The sequence below is a fragment of the Mercenaria mercenaria genome, chromosome 19, assembly GCF_021730395.1.
Source record: "Mercenaria mercenaria strain notata chromosome 19, MADL_Memer_1, whole genome shotgun sequence".
NCBI classification, from domain to species: Eukaryota; Metazoa; Mollusca; class Bivalvia; order Venerida; family Veneridae; genus Mercenaria; species Mercenaria mercenaria.
Genome location: NC_069379.1, coordinates 23638448 through 23661056, shown reverse-complemented (window position 1 = coordinate 23661056; position 22609 = coordinate 23638448). Strand labels below are relative to the sequence as shown.

General features: G+C 28.0%; 1 protein-coding gene across 1 annotated transcript in view; it reads left to right on the top strand.

Moving 5' to 3' along the window:
• The window catches only part of LOC123542208 (NADPH oxidase 5-like), a 115941-nt gene that overhangs the window by 44273 nt on the left and 49059 nt on the right, over window positions 1-22609 (top strand). The window contains exons 3-5 of the mRNA XM_045327915.2: window positions 1513-1646; window positions 2292-2339; window positions 3029-3140. Coding sequence (XP_045183850.2) covers window positions 1513-1646; window positions 2292-2339; window positions 3029-3140 — 294 coding nt within the window. The remainder of the gene's footprint in view (window positions 1-1512; window positions 1647-2291; window positions 2340-3028; window positions 3141-22609) is intronic.

Sequence of the window (22609 nt, the reverse complement as noted above, 5' to 3'; positions counted from 1 at the left end):
TCACATTCCGTGTCTGAACTGCACTATAGAATCTAGACAATCAGAATCTGTCAGGTCTGAACTGCACTACAGAATCTAGACAATCAGAGTTTGTCAGGTCTGAACTGCACTACAGAATCTAGACAATCAGAGTTTGTCAGGTCTGAACTGCACTACAGAATCTAGACAATCAGAATCTGTCAGGTCTGAACTGCTCTACAGAATCTATACAATCAGAGTTTGTCAGGTCTGAACTGCACTACAGAATCTAGACAATCAGAATCTGTCAGGTCTGAACTGCTCTACAGAATCTAGACAATCAGAGTTTTTCAGGTCTGAACTGCACTACCGAATCTAGACAATCAGAGTTTGTCAGGTTTGAACTGCACTACAGAATCTAGACAATCAGAGTTTGTCAGGTTTGAACTGCACTACAGAATCTAGACAATCAGAGTTTGTCAGGTCTGAACTGCTGTACAGAATCTAGACAATTAGGGTTTGTCAGAATCAAGACAATCAGAGTTTGTCAGCTTATGGATTTGTTCGAAAGTCTAACGTTTAACAACTGATCGTTTACACATCTTTGAATGTTTACCCAGATTTTTTTTCGCTGGAGGTAATTTCAAAACCCGGTAGCGTTGTTTTAGCATAAGTACACATTTGAAATAAATTTTGCATTTGTTTCACACAGTTGAAATATCCTAATATCAAATGCAAACACGAAATTAGAAATTATATTGAAATCAAAAGGAATACTATAATATTCAAGGGAAGTAATCACACCATTTCATCAAAATGATAAAATATGTTTTACTTATAGCGACACTGTATGTAACTGTAATCTGTAACTCTATGTAATGGGTATTTTTGTCCATTGAAAATCTAACAGAGTATGCGGAAGCTAACAGAGTATGCGGAAACTAACACATCATAAAAATGTTATTTAAATATTACTGAACACCTTAAACTATTGTTCTTGTAAATAGAAGAGTTAGGACAGATTATCCAACACTCCCTACCATTGTTCTTGTAAATAGAAGAGTTATGACAGATTATCCAACACTCCCTACCATTGTTCTTGTAAATAGAAGAGTTAGGACAGTTTATCCAACACTCCCTACCATCGTCCTTGTAAATAGAAGAGTTAGGACAGTTTATCCAACACTCCCTACCATCGTCCTTGTAAATAGAAGAGTTAGGACAGTTTATCCAACACGAGTTAGGACAGTTTATCCAACACTCCCTACCATTGTTCTTGTAAATAGAAGAGTTAGGACAGTTTATCCAACACTCTCTAGAGATTTTACCTTGTTAGTAGTATTTTACAAATTGAACAGTTGGTTCCGTCTGTCAGTGAAAAGCAGGTTTGCGCAAAAGAGATCAATATTTTTTAAGTATTGACTTCACCGCCAAATATATTTCTCCAGCACAGCATTTGGTGACTGTTATGGTCTGCCAACACTTGCGGCAGTCACACGCTGTTACTACTTCTCCCAATGCATTAACATAGAAAATTATATTTAATCTTTACAGGTGGCTAAGGGCGTTACACCTTATCTGCAAAACAGTAATTCCAATGGTGAAGTTAATGCAGTGTTTACACTTGACGAAACAAACGGACACCATGTAGACATATCAGAGACTATTTACAAGTCAGAGTATGAAAAGTAATCATCAGCCTTTATTTTTTGATTTGTTCACCGAAAGTCGGGTTACCCTAAAGAAATATAACTTTGATTACTGATATTTACCTACTTTTGCTTACAGCAGAATTTACTTTACAATAGATTTATCCGACGTAGGCAATAACTCACTGGCAAAAAGGCATAAAATATAACAAAGCTATAAAAAGGAATCAAAGTAACCAAAACAGAAAAGGGCATCAAATGACAAATACAAGAAAAATACATCATATTAAAAAGAATAACAGCGAACTATTTAGCAGTCCCATTTTAAGTTAATTAGGAGCACTACAAGAAAATCAGTGGTGTAGAAGTTAACAGATGTTGGTAACGAACCGGGTTCGATTTCGATGTGCGATAGTTTTCTAGATATTTACTCAAAAGGCGTTGTTTCGGCAGTATTAACTTAGATAGGATGTTGGGAAGGTAAATGTACACAAGTTCATATATCCCTTCCTTGTCGGAACTTTTGTCGAATACCCACACTGAATTAAACCGTTACAATTTCCTTTTGGCCTTTGCAAGAGCCAAAAACAAGATTTGGAATCGAAGATACTAGACTTCGCAGATGGTAATATTTGCATCAAATTGTAAAAGTAATGTATTTATACTCTGACTTTTTCTCCATAGGAATATGAAGACATCCTCATGGAAACTAAAAACCTTCAAAGGATGGACGTAAGTAGAATTTGTACATCATTCAATCAAAAACACTTGATTCAGTAATATGAGTTCATACTGCATACGTATAAACTCTCGGAAACTTGTAGGGGTGTATTTTTGAGTAAGTTCATGATAAATTAATTGCTAAACTTTCGTTCGTGTCCTTTACAGCTGCCGCTCCGACCTCTATGTTCATACTCGTCCGCATTGCCTTGTTGCTGCACATACAGCCAAGTCTGTTAAACTTGTGTAGATCATAAAAATAACATTCTGTTACAAATGTCTGGATCATAACAGAATACCGTTACGCTTTAAAACATATTTAGACATAAATAAAAAAGGTGATATGCTTAAACACTCAATTTCTTTGAAATGCCGTATTAAACCCTGTCTTTGTACCAGAACCATACTCATTACACTACTGTCAAATTCACAAAGGATTGTTATAAGATTATAACACTTCAGTCACAACATATCAAATCCAGGGGCCTCCCTAGCCAGGTTGTTGCGGTCACTGACTTGAATTACCATATGACCTCTAATTGTGCAGGTGTGACTTGAAACCCAACAAAAATATATCTTCCCCAACGGAATTTAGTCTAAGAAGGAAACATCTATAGAGCATTCACTGTCCAGATGATTTAATGTTTTCTGGTATTTGGCACTTTGTAGTAACATTCTTGTTTCTTCTAACATTATCTAAGGCAAGAAGATATCAAATGGCTACACAAAACCGAGACAAGATTCAGAGAGATAGCTGGAACCAAAGGAAATATAACATTCGAACAATTTACAAAAGCGCTTGGACTACAGAAGGTAAGTGAACAATTGTTTTAAAATATACAGGGTGCTGATGTGTTGTAAATATATCTCTTTTGTGTTAATATAATGTGAACAAAGAAACAAGTACAAAAAGACACCACATGATTACACCTTACTAGATTGAATGTTTGAAACAGTTTTTAATGGGAGACAATGAGAAACATGAGCAGTGGGACAATGCTTTGTCCCTTGTATCTCGGAATCTTGGATTAATTATTCTTCATCAGCGAGGTTTGACATGACATTTTTTGATCCAATGAAAACAATTTCAACAGATGATCTGTTAAGCGAATTGACATTTTCAAAAATGTTGAACAGGTCGAGAGTTTGAAAAGTTGTTTTCAGCTTTTTAACATTGAACCTTTGTAGATACAAGCTATGAGCAATGTAATCTGGCCAATATGAACTGAACTGTGACAGGTACAGCAGCATTGTAATCTTGACAGACGTTCGCACTTAACTGTAATCTTGACAGACGTTTGCGATGAACAGTGAGAGGCACAGAAGCATTGTAATCTTGACAGACGTTTGCGATTAACAGTGAGAGGCACAGAAGCATTGTAATCTTGACAGACGTACGCGTTAACATGGACAGGCACAGAAGCACTGTAGTCTTGACAGACGTTTGCGATTAACAGTGAAAGGCACAGAAGCATTGTAATCTTGACAGACGTTTGCGATTAACAGTGAGAGGCACAGAAGCATTGTAATCTTGACAGACGTACGCGTTAACAGGGACAGGCACAGAAGCACTGTAGTCTTGACAGACGTTTGCGATTAACAGTGAAAGGCACAGAAGCATTGTAATCTTGACAGACGTTTGCGATTAACAGTGAGAGGCACAGAAGCATTGTAATCTTGACAGACGTACGCGTTACCAAGGACAAGCACAGAAGCGTTGTAATCTTGAAAGACGTTTGCGATTAACAGTGAGAGGCACAGAAGCATTGTAATCTTGACAGACGTTTGCAATGAACAGTGACAGGCACAGAAGCATTGTAATCTTGACAGACGTTTGCGATGAACAGTGAGAGGCACAGAAGCATTGTAATATTGACAGACGTTTGCAATGAACAGTGAGAGGCACAGAAGCATTGTAATCTTGACAGACGTTTGCGATGAACAGTGACAGACACAGAGCATTGTAATTTTGACAGACGTACACACTGAACTGAGACAGGCACAGAAGCATTGTAAATTTTAAAGACGTAAATTTGCACTGAGCAGTGACAGACACAGGAGCAGTGTTATCTTGACAGACGTATGCTCTTATCAGTGACAGACACAGGAGCAATAATCTGTGGCAAGGCAGAGGAGTAATCTTGGCTGATGTACGCACTGACCTGTAGAAGACGCAGAAACAAAATTTTGACAAGTGCATAAACATTGTAATGTTGTAAGTACGCAATGAACAGTGACATGCACATGAGCATTGTAATGTTGACAGAAATGCGCAATAAACAGTGACAGGCACATACGCATTGTTATGTTGACAGAAGTACGCAATGAACAGTAACAGGCACATGAGCATTGTAATGTTGACAGACGTATGCAGTGAACAGTGACAGGCACATGAGCAGTGTTATGTTGACAGAAATACGCAATGAACAGTAACAGGCACATGAGCATTGTAATGTTGACATAGGTAGTATTAGAAATACCGATTTTGAGCCCTATTTTACCTAATTTAACGTTCAATCCCCTGTCCGAACCAACTAATGCCGGACAATTTAAAATCCACAGGTTTTAACTTTACTTTCGTTTTCCCGTATTTTCGGAAAACCCGCCTATAAATAACTGATATATTTACTTTACTTTCGTTTTCACGTATTTTCGGACCGGTTATAAATAACTGACATATTTCCTTCACTTTCGTTTTATCGTATTATCTGAAAATGTTATATGGGATTTACGTGATATTTTCTGAAAAATGGTCGTATTTTGCAACACAAACCTAATCGATTAACACCAGAACATTCTTTGCTGACTTATAATACATACAACGATAGAACAGAAACAAGGAAAACGATTACAACGTAAGTACTTTTCAAAACACATTTACGCCACCATGTTCAAGCTTCAGCAGATCTTTGACGGATCTCATTCAATAACTTTAGAAATATTATTTTGTGTTTCTTAGAGATAAATTTATTTTTACCTGCTTATACTTATGTAATTCTTTAGATTGTGTTTCTTTTTAGGGATAAAAATACAACAGCAGACCTGTTAAAAGATTTGACGGAATTAACAACCCATTTAAAAGATAATTACAAAGAAGATTTTGTATGCCAAGAATGGGCTACAACATTCAGTTCAAAGTATTACAAGAAATTGGTTGATACATGTAAGCCAACAAAGCGACAAACAAGGAGTACGTTAAAAGAAAAGCTTAAAGAAGAAATTACGAAATCATTCGGACAAGAGGAGGTTTTAGAAAATTTTAATGTTGATATTTCAAGCGAGGACAAATGTATTGAAAGCATTAGAAATTTAGACAAGCAGATATACAGAAACAAACGGAATATTGTCTATTGTACACATCAGATTGGATTTATTATTAAAAATTTAAAATCAGTTTGTCCAAAGGATTGTGATCTGGGACTTTATTTTCATCTCAGAGGTGTACATTACACAGATTCCTACTGTCGAAACCTAGCTTTAGTTTATGAATTAATTGAGAAACATAAGAATTTATTGAAGTGTGCTTTAAACACTGGAACTTTAATCAAAAATAGGAAATTAATCGAAGAAATATATACAGAGTTGAATTGGTAACAAAATCAGCTTTTAACAGTAAGAATCTGTGTAAGGATTCCAAGTATAATGTTCACACTTATTTATAGTAACGTTTACACTGTAAACGCACGTCACTTCCGTTCAAGTATTTTTAACATTAGTGGAATTTCCATGTACAATGTTCACATTTATTTATTGTAACGTTTACACTGTAAACGCACGTCACTTCCGTATACCATGTTCAATTTTATTTTTATCATTAGTGGAATTTCTATATATCTATACTTTTATTAGCTCGACTATTCGAAGAATAGTCTAGCTATTCTACTCACCCTGGCGTCGGCGTCGGCGTCACACCTTGGTTAAGTTTTTGCATGCAAGTACATACAGCTATCATTTAAAGGCATATAGCTTTGAAACTTATTTATTCTTTTTCTAGGTCAATTACCAACCTCACTGGGTCAAGTTCCATAACTCTAACATGTATTTTGAGCAAATTATGCCCCCTTTTGGACTTAGAAAATTCTGGTTAAAGTTTTACATGCAAGTTACTATCTCCAAAACTAATGCAGATATTGAATTGAAACTTCACATGTGTCTTCGGGGTTATAAAACTAGTTGGTAGCACCAAGTCCCATAACTCTGACCTTCATTTTGGCCAAATTATGCCCCCTTTTGTACTTAGAAAATTTTGGTTAAAGTTTTGCGTGCAAGTACATACAGCTATTACTAAAAGGCATATAGATTTGAAACTTATTTTTTCTTTTTCTAGATCAATTACCTACCTCACTGGGTCAAGTCCCGTAACTCTGACATGTATTTTGGCCAAATTATGCCCCTTTTGGACTTAGAAAATTCTGGTTAAAGTTTTGCGTGCAAGTACATACAGCTATTACTAAAAGGCATATTGATTTGAAACTTATTTTTTCTTTTTCTAGATCAATAACCTACCTCACTGGGCCAAGTCCCATAACTCTGACATGTATTTTGAGCAAATTATGCCCCTTTTGGACTTAGAAAATCCTGGTTAAAGTTTTACATGCAAGTTACTATCTCCAAAACTAATGCAGATATTAAATTGAAACTTCACATGTGTCTTCGGGGTTATAAAACTAGTTGATAGAATCAAGTCCCATAACTCTGACGTGTATTTTGGGCAAATTATGCCCCCTTTTGGACTTAGAAAATCCTGGTTAAAGTTTTGCGTGCAAGTACATACAGCTATTACCAAAAGGCATATAGCTTTGAAACTTATTTATTCTTTTTCTAGGTCAGTTACCAACCTCACTGGGTCAAGTTCCATAACTCTTAACATGTATTTTGAGCAAATTATTCCCCCTTTTGGACTTAGAAAATTCTGGTTAAAGTTTTACATGCAAGTTACTATCTCCAAAACTAATGCAGATATGGAATTGAAACTTACCATGTTTCTTCGGGGTTATTAAACTAGTTGATAGCATCAAGTCCCATAACTCTGATATGCATTTTGGTCAAATTATGTCCCGTTTCGAACTTAAAACTCTTTTGATATTTAACATTTTGGGTAATAATTTCCAGCTTCTGTGACAATATTTCGAATAGTCGAGCTTGGCTGTCTTACGGACAGCTCTTGTTTATAGTAACGTTTACACTGTAAACGCACGTCACTTCCGTTCAATTTTATTTTTATCATTAGTGGAATTTCTATATATCTATACTTTTATTTATAGTAACGTTTACACTGTAAACGCACGTCACTTCCGTTCAATTTTATTTTTATATATCTATACTTTTATTTATAGTAACGTTTACAGTGTAAACGCACGTCACTTCCGTATACGCTTTTGAGAGTAGTATAGAATATAACGTGTATGATACATTTTTGTTAGTAGTAAAGAATATTACGTTCTTGGTACATTTTAATACATTTTAATACATTTTAACTCATTTTATTAAAATAATTTATAATTGTTTGTTCATTTACTCTTTGATTATTAATTTTTAGTATTTTATACAATAAATTATACAACGGTATTTTATCTTGTAACATTTTAATGAAAAATAAACAATAATAACCACAGAGTGTACTTGTTTTGTCTTGATATTGTATGGTGTTATTCTTAACCCCAGGTATATAATTAATTACTTCCTTTGGTGGAGGAAGTCCAAATGAATCAAAGTACATATTATTTAAGTAACAAACCCAATGTGTTCCAGACCCAACAGAGTCATCTAAATTGATTATTCCACACTCGTCCTTTGCTTTTGATTTTAATAAATTTAATAAATTATTTCTACTAAATATATATATATACGCCCCTAAAGTTTTTAATTTTTAATTGTTTTACCCACTGTTCAATTTCAAAGTTAGAAATTGGTTTGTTTATAAATTTTATTTTTTTTACTATAGGAATTCGTCTGTAAGGTCTTTTCTGAGAATCAATCTGTATACCCTGACCATGTCCCTTACCACTTAACAAAGATGTAATCAAAGGTATCCCTAGACTAGCAGCCAACATACCTAAAAAGCCGCCATTTTGTTTTTGTTTTTGTGTTAATTTAATCACTCCAGATCCTACTAGTTGCTTTCTTTGATTAGGTGTAAGATATGGTGATATCATATTTCTCTTATCATTAGCTACTGAAATCATACCATTTCCAAGTATTTTACTAACACCAGTACTGGCCAGTCCAGAAAGGGCTCCAATGCCTAGAGGGGCTAATATTTTTGGAACTATTTTCGCTGCCATTGGAACAATTGTTTTTCCTAACAAACCAGCCACAGCTCCTAAAAATCCACCATTTTGACCTTGACTGGACATTTGTTTTTTTTTTAATTTTAATTTCTAATCCCTTCTTATTTGCAACAGCTTTTTTAATTTGATTAATTTGTGTTTTTGTTAAAAGTAAAGGGAAGTTTCCATGTAATTGTTCATGTTTTAATCTAAAAGTATGTGGAAATTTTTTTAATTTTTAAAAACTTGTGCAAAAAATTTCTTTCGTCCTCTGTTATGTTAATTTATATTAATAAAATTTTGATGCCCATTAATATAATTTATATTTTTTTTATTTAAACAATAAAAATTTTCTTTTTCCAAATTATATTTTTTTTAAAAACGGGTTTCCTCATATAATACAATTGCGTAAATACGATTCTTGCAGGGGGGGAAGGGTATTTTTTTTTATTTTTAAAGGGAATTTGTTTAGGTTCTTCTTTTTTTAACTTTTTTTTTAATTCCAATTTAAAAATTAAAAAAATCCAAATAAATATTAAATTTTTGAATATTTAGCAGACCCCCGGAAAAGGGCTTTATTATTTTTTTTTTAAAAAAATTTTTAATTAAAAATCGTCTATTTTCTTGTTTAAAATTTGGGGGTATTCTGTTTCGGGAAAAAAAAAACACCTTTTCCAACTTCAAGACAAAAGAGCTCCAAGTACAATCATTATAAACTGCTGCATTAATTTTTTAATGTATTTTTAAATGCGGATTATGTACTTGTGTATTATTTTTATCAGGTCGTTGTAAATAAACAAATACATTTTTGTGGTTTTGTTAAAACCACCTTTTTCCTTAAATTTTGTTTTAAACCCTTTGGGGACCCATTTGATTGTGTCACCATTTCCCGTAGGTATGACCATCTTGCTTTTGTAAATCTTTCTGAATTAAAATTAAGCCCAAAATTTCTTTAAAAAACCCAAACGGGGAAACCCCAATTTTAAAAATTTTTCCCCTTAAACCCTCCCGGGGCTCCCCCAGCTTTTAAAAAATTAAATTCATCACCCAATCTGTCAGCTGCGGGTTTTTATTTAAATTTTGACTGGGGGTTTAAAATTTTAGTTTCAAAACCCTGAAAAAATAATAATTATTTAATGGAATCTTAGAAATTTACCGTTTTACCACCTTCAAATTTAATACCTTTCAAATTAGAAAAACCCCTGAATTAATTTAGCTTGCCCTTTTCCCTTTTCGGGGCATACAGTATATTTTAAATAGAAAAATTAAATTTGTTCCGTTTTTCTTACATAATCTTAAAGAAATTTCCCAACCAAACTTTTTACATTTATTTACCTTAAATAAATTTTAAAATTTCTAAAAAATTTTTTTCCATTTTGTTTAACCACAAAATTGATAAATTTAAATTTTGGGGAAAGAGGCATTTTTAAATTAAAGCAATTTGATCTCCTTCCGCATAATTTTTCCCTTTTAAAAAGGCTTTTTTAAAATTTTAAAAAATTATTTCCCAAAATAACTTTAAAACCAATAAAAAATATGAGCTTCTTCTTAATTGAAAAATAATATCCGTTTTTTTTTTTGCTTAAAATTTTCCCCCCAGAAGATTTTAAAGGGTTTGGTTTTAAATTTAAATTTGGGAGTTTTTTCAAAACTTTCACAATTTTGTTTTTTTTCAAAACATGTATATATTTATATTATTTAATTTTTTTAAAAAATTAATTGTTAAAAACTTTTAGGGCCCCAGATTAAACAATATTCTATTTATTTCATATGAATATCCCCCTTTTCCCCCTTTAAAAATTATTTTTTTATTATTTTTTTTTTATTTTTTTTAAAAACTGTTTTTCCCTTTTCTTGAAATTCCTTGGCAAAAAAATTCCCCAAACTGTGGACGGGTTTTTTTTTTTAATTTTTCAAAAATTTTTTTTAAAGCAGCAAAATTTTCCCCACTTCTTTTCCCAACCTTTTTTTTTTTCCACTTTAAAGTGCTGCTTTTCCCTGTTTCCAAAGCTTTTTTTTCCACTGTGCAAATTGAAGATGCACTGAATTGAAAGCAATTTCGTTATAGTGCCCAAAGATACCTGTTCCGCTTTAAAATTTTTTCCTTCCTTTTTGTGAGCATCAAAAAAAATAAATATTCCTTTTTTTTTGTCATAAACTTTTTTGGGGTACAGTAATAAAACAAAATTTTTAAAAATTAAATTTTCCTTTTAAAAATTTTTTGGGGAAAACTTTGTTTCATCCCCCTTTAAAAAATTAAATTTTTCAAACCAAAATTTACATCGTAATAATATTCTAAATTAAATTTTAAAATTTTATTTTTTAAATTTTCCAATATCCAACTCTTTGTTGTTTTTTTTGGGTAAAGGGATAAGCTCTTGAAAAAATCGGGCAGTATTAAAGTTTAAATTTAAACATCACGAAATTCCCAAACAACAAGTAAATTTTAAAAATAAGTTTCACAATAAATTTTTAAATTGTATCCACAGAGTTAGTTAATTTGGTTTTTGTAGTTCCCCTTCCCGGTTTTTGTTTAAAATTTTTTTTTTTCCCCAAAATCCGAGAAATTTATAAAAATTTGATTTTTTTTAAATCCGCATAAAATTATTTTTAAAGAAATAAAAATTTTTAAAAAACTACTTAAATAAAATTTCCCCCAAAACTTTTTGGAGCAATGTTGATTTTTTTCAAATTCATAACCCCACCATTATTTTTAATTTTTTTCCCTAATATTTTAAATTAATACCCGTGTAACTGTAAAAACCCATTTGTAAAAAAGTATTTTTTCCCCAATTTTTTAAAATTTTTTTAACGAATATTTTTATTATCTTATTCATACTAAATTATCCAAAGGTAGGTCATAGTTTTAATTACAAACCCAAAACCAACAGCATAAGTTTTTTTGTTTTTAAAAATTAAAAAACGACTAAATCGGGATTGAAAAATCACTCGAGTTTTTTTTTGTTATTTCTTTAACTGTTTCAAACTTAATATTTATTTTTTGTTCCTTTTTTTATTTAAAAAAAATTAAAATCAAAAAATTAAAGAAAAAAAATTTTTTATAAAAAATTTTCATTTTTGTTTTGGAAGATGAATTCTTTTTTAAAAATTTATCAATTATGTAATCCCTTTTTTTCCATTTTTTAGTTTTCATTTTATTTCCAGCTTTAAATTTAAACCAAAAAATTAAAACTCCAAAACTCTTAAAACCAAATTTTTTTGGGTTTACATGGAAAAAAGGGTCAAACCCGGGCCCCTTTTTTTTATTTTTTTTAAATTTTCCATAGTTTCCCTTTTTTTGGATAGGTAACCCCTGATTTTTTCGGGAAATTTCCTTTAAATTTTTTTCAAAGAATGAATTGAATGTTTTTTTATTATTTTTAATATCTTTTTTTTAAATAAAAATCAATCAAACTTTAAATTTTATTAATTTTAATTTTTTTTTTTTCCGGTTCTTTGCCCCTTAGAAATTTAAATTTTTTTTGGGACCATAAATTTTTTTTAAGTTAAAAAATTAAAATTTAACCATATTGTCCTTTTTGGTGAAATTTTTATAGGGTTTTAAATATCTTTTTCCCTTTTTCCATTTTATTTTTTTCCCCTTTTTTTAAAAAATATCAATGTTACGTTCAAATTTTTTTAAAAAATTTTCCGACTTAGCTATAATTGCTTCCTTTTTTTCAATCAAAAATTTTGTTTTGTTTTTTTTTTCTTTTTTATTGCACCGGGTTTCCCATTACCCAATTTTTTTTTTTTCCCTTTGATCCTTTTCTATGATACCTCTACTTCTTCCCTACCCTTTTTTTTCTCAGGATTTCAGATTCAGTGTGAAAAAAATCAAACATTCTTGTGGCGTAAAATATTGTTTTTCACTAAAAGATCTAAATAATATCTTTAAAAAAAATTAAAAACTTTTAAATTTTTTTGGTTTTGGGCCCCCAATTTTTTCTTTTTGGATTTTTTCATTTGGTTCTTTAGTTGTTCATCAGTTTTTTTAAAGTTTTTTTCCCATTTTTTTTTTCCTTCCAAAATTTCTTCTAATCTCTTAATTTCCCAATCTTGGGGAAACCCTTCCAACAGGTTCATCCCCCCAAATCTTCGATAAAAGTCGATTTTAAAAGCTTTTTTTTCCTTATTTTATTTTCATAACTGCCAAAAATTTTTAAAAGATTTGAAAAACACGTTCAAGGGGGCCCCGGGAAAGGGGGGTAGGGGGTTCTTGGAATAGCTGGGGTAAATTGATTTTTTGGGTAGTTTTTCCCATTTCATCCCCTAAAAACGCTGATTGTTGTTTTATTCCGGGTAATGTTTTTAACTGACTTGTTAATTTTTCTTTTTGCTTTCTTTTCCCTTCAGTATTTGGTTTTAAAAATTTTCAGTATACATTCCCGATTTGTAGCTTTTTTTTAATTTTTTTCTTTATTTCTTCTCTAAGAGCCTCATCTTTTGCCCGACAAAATTTTTTTTTTTAAATTTTTTTTTCATTAAGTTTTGATTGCATTTATATAATAACGTAAGAAAATTTAAATTTTTTTTTAAAAAATTAATTTAAATAAAATGTAAGAAAAAGGTATTATTATATTAAAGGAAAATTTCCCCAAAATTATGTTTCCTATAAACAAAAACAAATTTTTTACCCTTTTATGCCGTTTTCTGTTTTAAAAGGTTAATTTGTGGATTTTCGGGATCGGGAAAAACCAAAATTCATTATTGCATAAACTTCGAAAACCCCCTTATAAATTATGTTTAGTTAAACTTTATGCAAAAAACCTAGAAAAATCAAAATAAAAGTTTTAAATTTAACCCAAATTTAAAGTAAAATTTGCAAAAAAAAATTAAAAAAGACCCAAATGAAAAACTTGAATTTCAGCTGCCCCAACCAAGTTAAAAACCTGTGAGAATTTGAATCAAAAAATAAAAAGTAGTAAATTTGATGATTTTGTAGGGTAAAAGAAAAAAAAGGTTTAAAAAATAAAATAACAAAAAATTTTATTAAAGGACGTCACAAAAACTGGGGTGTTATTTATTTAAGTCAGTCTTACTAAAAAACCCCCAAAAGATACCAAATTAACTGTTCACTTTAAATTTTTTAAATTTAAAGTTAGGTAAACGAAAAAATGATATGATTTTTTAATGAACAAAATTTTAACCCTAACTTTTTTTGCCAATGCAACAAATCAAAAAATATGATTTCTTAAAAATTTGAAAAAAAGGGAAATTTTTTTTAAAAAAAATTTTAAACTGGTAATATAAAAAGGGAAAAAAGGTTTTTAATAAAATAGAACAAATAATAAACCCTGACAGTATAAGAAAATTTAAAATTTGTATTGTTTTTAATGATTATCCCAAACCAAAAAAAAACCCAAAAAATTAAAAGGAAAGGAATGTATTTTCACAGAAAAAAAGGGGAATTTGATAAACAAAATAAAAAAGCTTTAAAGATAGGGGAAAAAATAACCTTAAAAAACCCTAGGAACCAGAAAACCCCAACGTTTGGCCTTTTTAAAGGGGAGGGTTTAGTTTTTAAAAAAGTTAAAAGTGTAAAAATGCCCAAAATTTTTTGGAAATATTAAAAGTAAAAAAACGGGACACAAAAGCAAAAGTAAAGAATATTAAAGGGATTAAAAAAAATTTTTTAAAAAAACAATAACGAATAAAAATTTTCCCATTTCCAAAAAAAAATTTGAAAAAAAAAAGGGAAACTTTGGGATAAAAAAAAAAAGGGAATTTAGGGGAGTAAATCTGACAAAAACAGATGGGGGCAAAAAATTAGAAGAAATTTAAGAAAAAACATTGCTATAGTTCAGGTCAAATAAAAAAAACAAAAGGGAGAAAATGTTTTAAAAAATTAAAGAACTAAAAAAACAAGATTATTGAAGCTGAAAAAAAAGTTAAAAAATTTAAGTATCATTTATTAAAAAATAAAAACAAAAGAAAATAAACAAAAATGCGGGAAATGGAAAAAGGGAAAATAAAACAAATGTTCAATACTTTTTCCCAAAATAATTTGCAAAGAATAAAATTAAAACTGGAAAAGGCAGTTCCAAAGAGGTGTGACCATGGACAAGCATTAGAAAACCTTAAAAAAAAAGACTAAAAATTTTTAAAATAGATACTTAAAAAAAAAATTCGAGTTTGGTTTTGTACTGTTGACAACCTTCAAAATTTTAAAAGTATGCGGATTTAAAAGTAAAAATTAAAAAAAAAATTTACAAGAAATATTAATAAATTTTAAATGCTATGAAAAAAAACAAAAAAATAAAGGGAACTTTGAAATTAAAAAATCATTAAACAAGGGAATCAATCACTGCAAATGCAAAACCCAATTAACAAAATTTTAATGATCAGCTAGAAAATTTAAAAAACAATTTGGGGAAACCCTTGTTTAAAGTACTGTTGACCCCCGCCAAATTTTTAAAAAACGGGGAAAATTAATACACTTACGAAATTTAAAAAAAAGTTACAGCAAAATATAATAAAAAAATTTAAAAAAAAATTTTAAATGATCGGGACTCGTAGTTGAAATATAAAATAAAAAAAGGGAAAATAATTACTGCAAACTCAAAAAATTTTCACAAAAGCCCCAAGAAATTCCCAAAAGGTTTAAAAAATGTTTTTTCCCTAAAACAAAAAACCCAAAAATTACAAAAGAAAAAAAGGGGTTTGTTTTTTTGTTTAGTTTATTGCTTTTGAAGTTTTGCTAAAACAAACGACTTGATGATTTAGCTAAAAAAATTTTCTTAAATTTTAAAAAAAAAGGTTTAAAAAATAAAAGAAGAATTTGAAAAAAAAATAAAAAAAAAGTAAAACATGAAAATGTTTCTTTTTTTAATATAACAGTTTTTTTTGGGAAACCGATCCCAAAGGTTTTTAAAAACAGTCCTCATGAATACATAAAAAAAGAAAAAGTATTTTGACCGTCTGGGGGCCTGGATAAAATTCAACATATGAAATATGAAACCCGGGCCCGAAAAATTTTTTAAAAGCATTTATTAGGTCTGGAAATACGTAGATTATAAAAATTTTTTTACAAAAAACCAAAAAAAATAAAAAATGTACCAGAAAAACTTTTAAAAGGTGTGTTTAAGTCGAAAAAGCCGGGGAAATTTTTTAATAGATATTTAAAATTTTTTTATCCCGGGGGGCGGGTTTTTTAAAAGGGGAAAAATGATAAAAAAGCCCCAAAATCCATTTTTTATTTTGATGGTGGAATGCTGGTTTTTATTTATTTCTTAGTTTATTTTTCCTATAATAAAAAAAAAAGTAGCCGAGGACTTTGCATTGGATCAACAAAACAATTCATGTATAAAAACCAAAATTAAAAAATTTACTAAAACAAGGGACAAAGTTTGCATTCTCCTTAAGGGCGATTCAACCCTCACAAAGTAACATTTTCGCTTTTGGGCGGATATTTTTCATCAGATTCTCAATCGGATGGGAAAATGCCTTTCTGATTTAAAAAAAATTTTTTAGTTAAACTTTAGTTTTTATTTAAAGTTAAAAAATTTAGTTTTTATTAAAATTAAAAAATTTAGTTTTTTTTAAATTACTGTGTTTTTTTTTTTTAATGGAAAAAAATTAATATAATGGGAATATTTAATAATAAAAAACGAAAAAAAAAAAAAATAGAAAAACAAAAAAAAAAATAGAAAGACCTTAATAAGAAAACCTCCATTGTTTCTACATGTTTAACTCAAGACACCGGTAGTGGATTATTTTTAATGGAAAACTGTAAATGCTAGTCCGGTTTAGTTTTAAAAAAGGCAATAATGTAAGAAAATTTAATTTTAAAATTTCCTTTTAATTATTCTTGGTTTTATGCCAAATTTTTTTAGATAAAGGAGAAGGGGAAGCTAAATTACAAAAAAAAAAATAAAGAAAACGTAATTTTTTAAAGTTAAAAATTTTAAAAAAAAACAGAAAAAAAAGAATCTATTTTTTTTAATTAAGCTAATAAATTTTTAAAAAAAATGATGTTATTTATATTAATTCTTTAAAGTTCTGAATTTCAGTTAACAATTTTTGGTTCAAAAATTTAAGAGTTAATTTTAAAAAAAGCTAATTATCAAAAACCCTTATCAAGGGGGGAAAAATTTTTCTTTTAAATTTATAACCCTGATAAAAATGTTTTTTTTTATAACATAAAATGGAAAGATTGTGTTTATCAGAAAAAGAATAACTTTAAAGGGGTGATTAGTTTGGGTTGAATTAAACAAATAAACTTTGGGAATTTTTTTGAACTTTGTTTTTTTAACCCAAAAAGTTTTTTAAATTTCCCTTTTCCTTTTTTTTAAAATTTTTTCGTTTTTAATAAAAAATGAATACATTCCCACTTTTTATTTCCCACAAATTCAACAAAAGGGGGAAAACCCCGGGACTTCTTTTTTAAATTTTCCCCTCACTTTTTTTTATTATCCCAAATAAAATTTTGAGTTTTATTGTAACACTAAATTTTCAAATAAAATCTTTTTTCCCTTTTAAAAAAACCTCTTTTGCATCTTTTTGGGTTTTAAATTTTATAACATAATGAATCAGTGTCAGTTAATTGTAATTTTTCAATTTTCCCTTTGTCCCTTTTCCCCTAATTTAATTTTAATGAAAATCAACATTTAAAATTTTTGAAAATCAAATGCAATTCAAATAACAAGGGGCCCGTTTAATAAAAACCCTTTTTTTTATTCTAAGAATACCAAACAAATTCTTGTTAAACAAACGTTGAACTAAAAAAGAAGGTTTGGCTTATATTTTAATTTTTAAAGGGTTTTTATCAAAGGGTTTAAATTTTAAAATTAACCCTCTTTTCTAAATTCCCATCGTCTTAAAACCGAATACAAAAGTTTTTTCATTTTAAATTAAAAAGTCCTTTTCAAATTAAATTTTTTTGGGTTTTGATCTTTTTTGAGTATTAAAAACAAAATATTTTTTTTTAAACCCAAAGGGCTTTTTGTCAAAAGTTAATTAAATTTTTGGTTTTTTTTGGTTTTCTTTTTAAAACCCCAATTGTGATATAGTTCAAAATTTTTTTTAATGAATTAAAATAAATTTTTTTTTTTCATTAAAGTTTAACTAATTTTTTTAAAATTACTTTTTTCCCTTTTTAAATTTTGTTTTAAAAAGTTTAAATTTAATTTTAAAACCATACGTCCCGGGATTTTAATTTTTAGGGGCTAAAGGGGTTAAACGTTGTGGTTTTTTTGGGAATTCTTTTGGATATTCAAATCAACCCTTCAACTATAAAGTTATTTTTAAAGGGTTTTTTAAATTTAAAAACTTGAAATTTTTTTTTTTGGATATAAATTTTTAAAATTCCAGAGGGGAAAGGTTTACACATTTGGCCCCAACCCTAAAGGGTTTTTGGGGTCGAGGTCATTTAAAGTATTTACTTTTTTCTTTTGGATCCCAAAAATTTTTAAAAAATTTTTTTGTTTTCCTTTTTCTGTATCTGTTTTAAATATCCTTATTCCCCTCTCAGTCCCCTTTTTTAATAAAAAGATCTTTTCAAACAGTTTTTTAAATCTAACTTAATTCCCCCTTTTTTTTTTTTAACAGTTTTTATCCCCAAACTAAACGGGGGGACTAAATAATGGGCAAGGATCTAATTTGTAGTTTCCCTAAAACATAATTTTCTAAAATTTTTTGAATACATCAGCTAAAAAATAATACGCAGTTTTTTAAAAAAATTCTTTAATTTTTCCCATTTTTTTTAATTTTAAAAATTTTTCCAATATTTTTAGCATGGGTTTATATTCGTTGTCCCGAAATGTGTTTTTTCTTTTTAAAATTAATAAAAATTTCTTTTTGAGGTTTAATTTTTTTTCTTGGGAAATTTTTTAAATGAATCCCCTGTAAACATATGGATAAACACCTTTTGTTTTTTAAAAAATTTTAGGGTAAACCCAAGGTTCCAGCTTTGCAAAATTTTTATCAAAATTTTTAGTTATGTGCATTTAAAAATTTTGGGAAATTTTTTTTACTAAGTTTTCCAAAGATTTAGACATAAATTTGGGATGAATTTAATAAAAAACTAAGTTTAGAAATCATAAATGCCATATTCTTTCCATATTGTTAGGAATAACCCTTAATTCTTTTTTGGGAAAATTTTTTATTTGGTTTTTAAAAAAAAAATGACCGTCCTAAAACCCCTTTAAATTTATGAAAAAATAAAAAGGAAAATTTTTCGGGTTAGTCTAAAAAAAAATATTACATTCTGAGGGGAGGTCCTTTCCCCTGAATTTTCCTGTTAATGACAAAGGGCTCGGACAGGATTTTTATTTTCCTTATATTCTTTTTTACAGATATGAAAAAAAACTTTTGTTTTTTTTAAATTCCACTTTCCAAACTTTTTTTTGACAATTTCTTAGTTTTTTGTTTTAAAAAGTTCTTTAAAAAATTTCTTTCAAAAATTTTTCCCCTTCCTCAAGCATTTTTTCAAAAAAACTTATAAACTGCATTAGGACCCTTAAATCTGGGGTTGGGTTTTGTAAACTGTTATCTAAAAACAAAAAACTTTATAAAACCCTAACCCAATCTATAGATTTTGATATGGTTCCGTAAAAGATTTTTGGTTGATGGGAAAAACACTAAAAACTTTTTTAGTTATTGATTTTAAAAAACACATAAATTACAAAAAGGTACTGCTAAAAAAAATTTTTGAAAAATTTTTAAAATTTTACTTTACTTCCCCCTTTTTAAATTTTTTTAAAACCTTTAGTACCATTAATAGCTAAACAGTTTGGAAATTTTTTTCATTTAATATTTTTTTTTCTTGTGAAAAATTTTTTTAAAATGAATTTCAAAAAAAGTTTTCTATGTTGGTTTTTTGGGTTTTTTTTAGTCATTAATATATTAAAAAATTTTTATCCAAACATAAGAAATTGGACTGGGGGCTCTGGTGATTTTTCCGGGGCCATTTATTTATCTTTAATTTTTTAAATAACATATCACAGTGTTCTTCGTATTGATATTTTGATATGTACAATGGAAAAAAACCTGCAGGTTCTTCATAACCAAATATATTAAAAAAGATATTTCATTTTAAAAATTCTATTTTTTGGTATTTGTTTTTTAAAGTAAAGGGAAAATTTATTTTCCCAAAAATCAAAACGTTTTTTATGTGTTTTTAATTTTAAACTCTTTCAGAATGTTTTGTTACAAGAAAATTTTTTAAGCCAAATTTACAAACCCTCTAAAAAAAATTTATTTTTTTATCATTCTTTTATTTTAAAAATCCTTTTATTGGATGTTGTAATTTTTTTGGTAATTCTAAATAAAATTTTAAACAGCCAAAGGACTATACTTATATCTACATTGTATTTTTATAAAAGAGCAAAAACTGACTTATTCTCCGCCACTTCTTCAAAATCCAATTAAAACCCTTTTTATTTATTTTTTTTCATCAAAAGCTTGGGCGTAAAAATGTTTTTTATTTTATTTGTATTAATTATTTTTAAAAACCTTTGAAATTTAAAAAAACTGATTTTAAAATTGTACATTTTCAAAATCTTTTTTCAAAAAATTTTAAATTTTTAAAAAAACGTTTTTTTTTTATACCTTTTTTAAAATTTTTAAATTCGATTTAAGTAATTTTTTAAGATCGTTTTATAGTTAAAAATAATTGATTTTTTGGTCTTGTTATATGTAATTTTTAATTTTTAAATTTCTTATAATATTTTTTTTTTGATCTCTCAATTTTTCCCCTTTTATATTATATTTAAGAAAAAAAAACTCTAAGGAAAAAAGGATTAAAAAAATTAAAAAAAAAAAAATAAAGTTTAAAAAAGAAAAAAAAATATTTAAATTTATATCTTTTTTCCCCCCCTGGTTTTTTTATATTCCCTTTTAACTTGGTTTTTTTTCCCTTTCACACATTGTTTTTTAACCCCGAATTAATATTTAAAGGGGCCCCTTTTTTTGCGGGGTAAGTGCTTCTATAAATGGTTTTTTTTCATTAGTTTTCCCCCAAATTTGGTTTTCAAAACTTTTTTAGGGTTGTTTCGAATATTATTTGGTCTTTGGGCAATCACATAAACTTTTAGAAATTTTTTTCTTCGTTAAAAGACAACCGCATTCCATTTAAATAAAATTTTTTTTTACAAAATAAAAGGGTCTTAACCCTTTTTTTTTAAATTTTTCCAAAGGGCAAAGGGTTTTTATTTTTTTTCATCGCTTAAATAAATTTTATTTAAAACCCTTTTTTAAACATTCTTCTTTTAAGAAATTTTTTTTATGAAAATTTTTTTCCCGGATTTATTTTTTTCTTTTCCCAAAGTGTAGATAATTTTTGGCATAATCATTTTATTTTACCTTTTTTATTAACCTTATATATAATATACTTATAGAAAAAAAAATTTTAAAAAAAACCTAAAGAAATTATATTTATTTTTAGAATTTTTTTTAAAATTATCTATATCTTTTGAATAAAATTTTAAATATTTTTTCTAAATTGTTATCAACTGGTTTAAAAAATTTAAAACCTTTTTTGAGAACATTTTTTAACCAATTTTTCGTGTAATTTGTGTAGTTTTTTTTAAATAATCAAAAAACCCAATTTTTTTTCTTTTTGTTCTGTTTCTTTTTTTTAGTTTTAAAAAACATATTTCTGGGGCCCGGGTTTTTAAAATAAACAAATCCCAAACAATTGGGGTTTTTTTCCCTATGGGTTTTTTAATATGAACATTAAGAAAAGATTGTTAAATGCCCACCGGGGTCATTTATTAACCGTTTTCGTGAAGCCCTTTTTTTAAAAAAAGATTTCTGTTAGTTAAATAAAAAACGTTCAAGGACAGAAACACAATCAAAAATGGGTTTAGGGAAAGAATTTTTATTTTAAATGACTGTTTAAAGTTGTTAGCGAAAAGGAAATAAATATTTTTGGGAAATTTTTGAGCACAAATTTAAAAAGGGGTTTTATGAATTATAATCAGAGTCCAAAACAAATTTTGCCCCTTTTGGAAAATTTGGGTTTTGGAATTTTATTAAAATTAGGATTAAATTCTTTAATAATATTAAAAAATACTTTTTCCCCATGAATTTACCTTTTAATTGATATTTAAATTTTTTTTCATTTATATAAAATATTAAAATTTTTAAAAAAACTTTTAAAAATCTTTTATAATTTTTTAATAACCTTTTAATAATCTTTTTTTTAAACCTTTTTAATAACCTTTAATACAACCCCTTCTTTTTTTTTACTTTTAAAATCCCTTAAGTTTAAATTTTCCCCATGTGCATTTCAAGAGGTTTTTTGAATAAATTTTTTTTTTTCTGCATTTCTAAAAATATTGCAAAAAAATCCGAATAACTTTTTTCTTTTTCTTTTTTTTTTAAAATTTCCAGGATATTAGGGTCATGAACAGCTAAAGCTGCAATCCCCTGCTTTTGTTATAAGTTTTTTTTTATTTTTGATGATGGGGTTTTTTAAAAAAAAAATTTTTGTCGTCAAGTTTTAGGGCTATTATAAATAAGGTAATTATTGTTGGGGCAGGCCAGCAATGCTACAAAAATAGGAAAAAACGGAACAAGTGCAAAACAGCTGAGCAAACCAAAGATACCTGCTGTAAATTATAGCCCTTTCTTTCTCTCCCACAAAATTAAAACTTTTTCTGTAAAACAAACCGCTAGTTTTTTTTAAGTGAAAAAATTAATTGATCTATTTTTTTCCCATTCCCTTATTATTTGAAAAAAGATTTTTATTACTAAATTTTTTTTAATTGATATTTTTATTTTTCAAATTAAATTTCTTTTCCCAATTTACTAAAAGGTTCTAAACCCCCGGGTTTGTTAACGAAATTTGAAGATTTTGGGAATCCAACTATTTTAAAATTTTTCTTGTAAACCTTTCCATTTTTCTAAAAACTTTTTTTTTTTTTATAGTTTTCGTCTAATTAAATTTTTCTATTCTAAAAACCCCCTGTGTTTGTAGGTTAAAAATTCTTGTACATAAATGAACCTTGAATTATTTATCCTTTAAAAACTTTTAAAAGTGTATGTTTTTTGGGATTTTTTTATTATTAA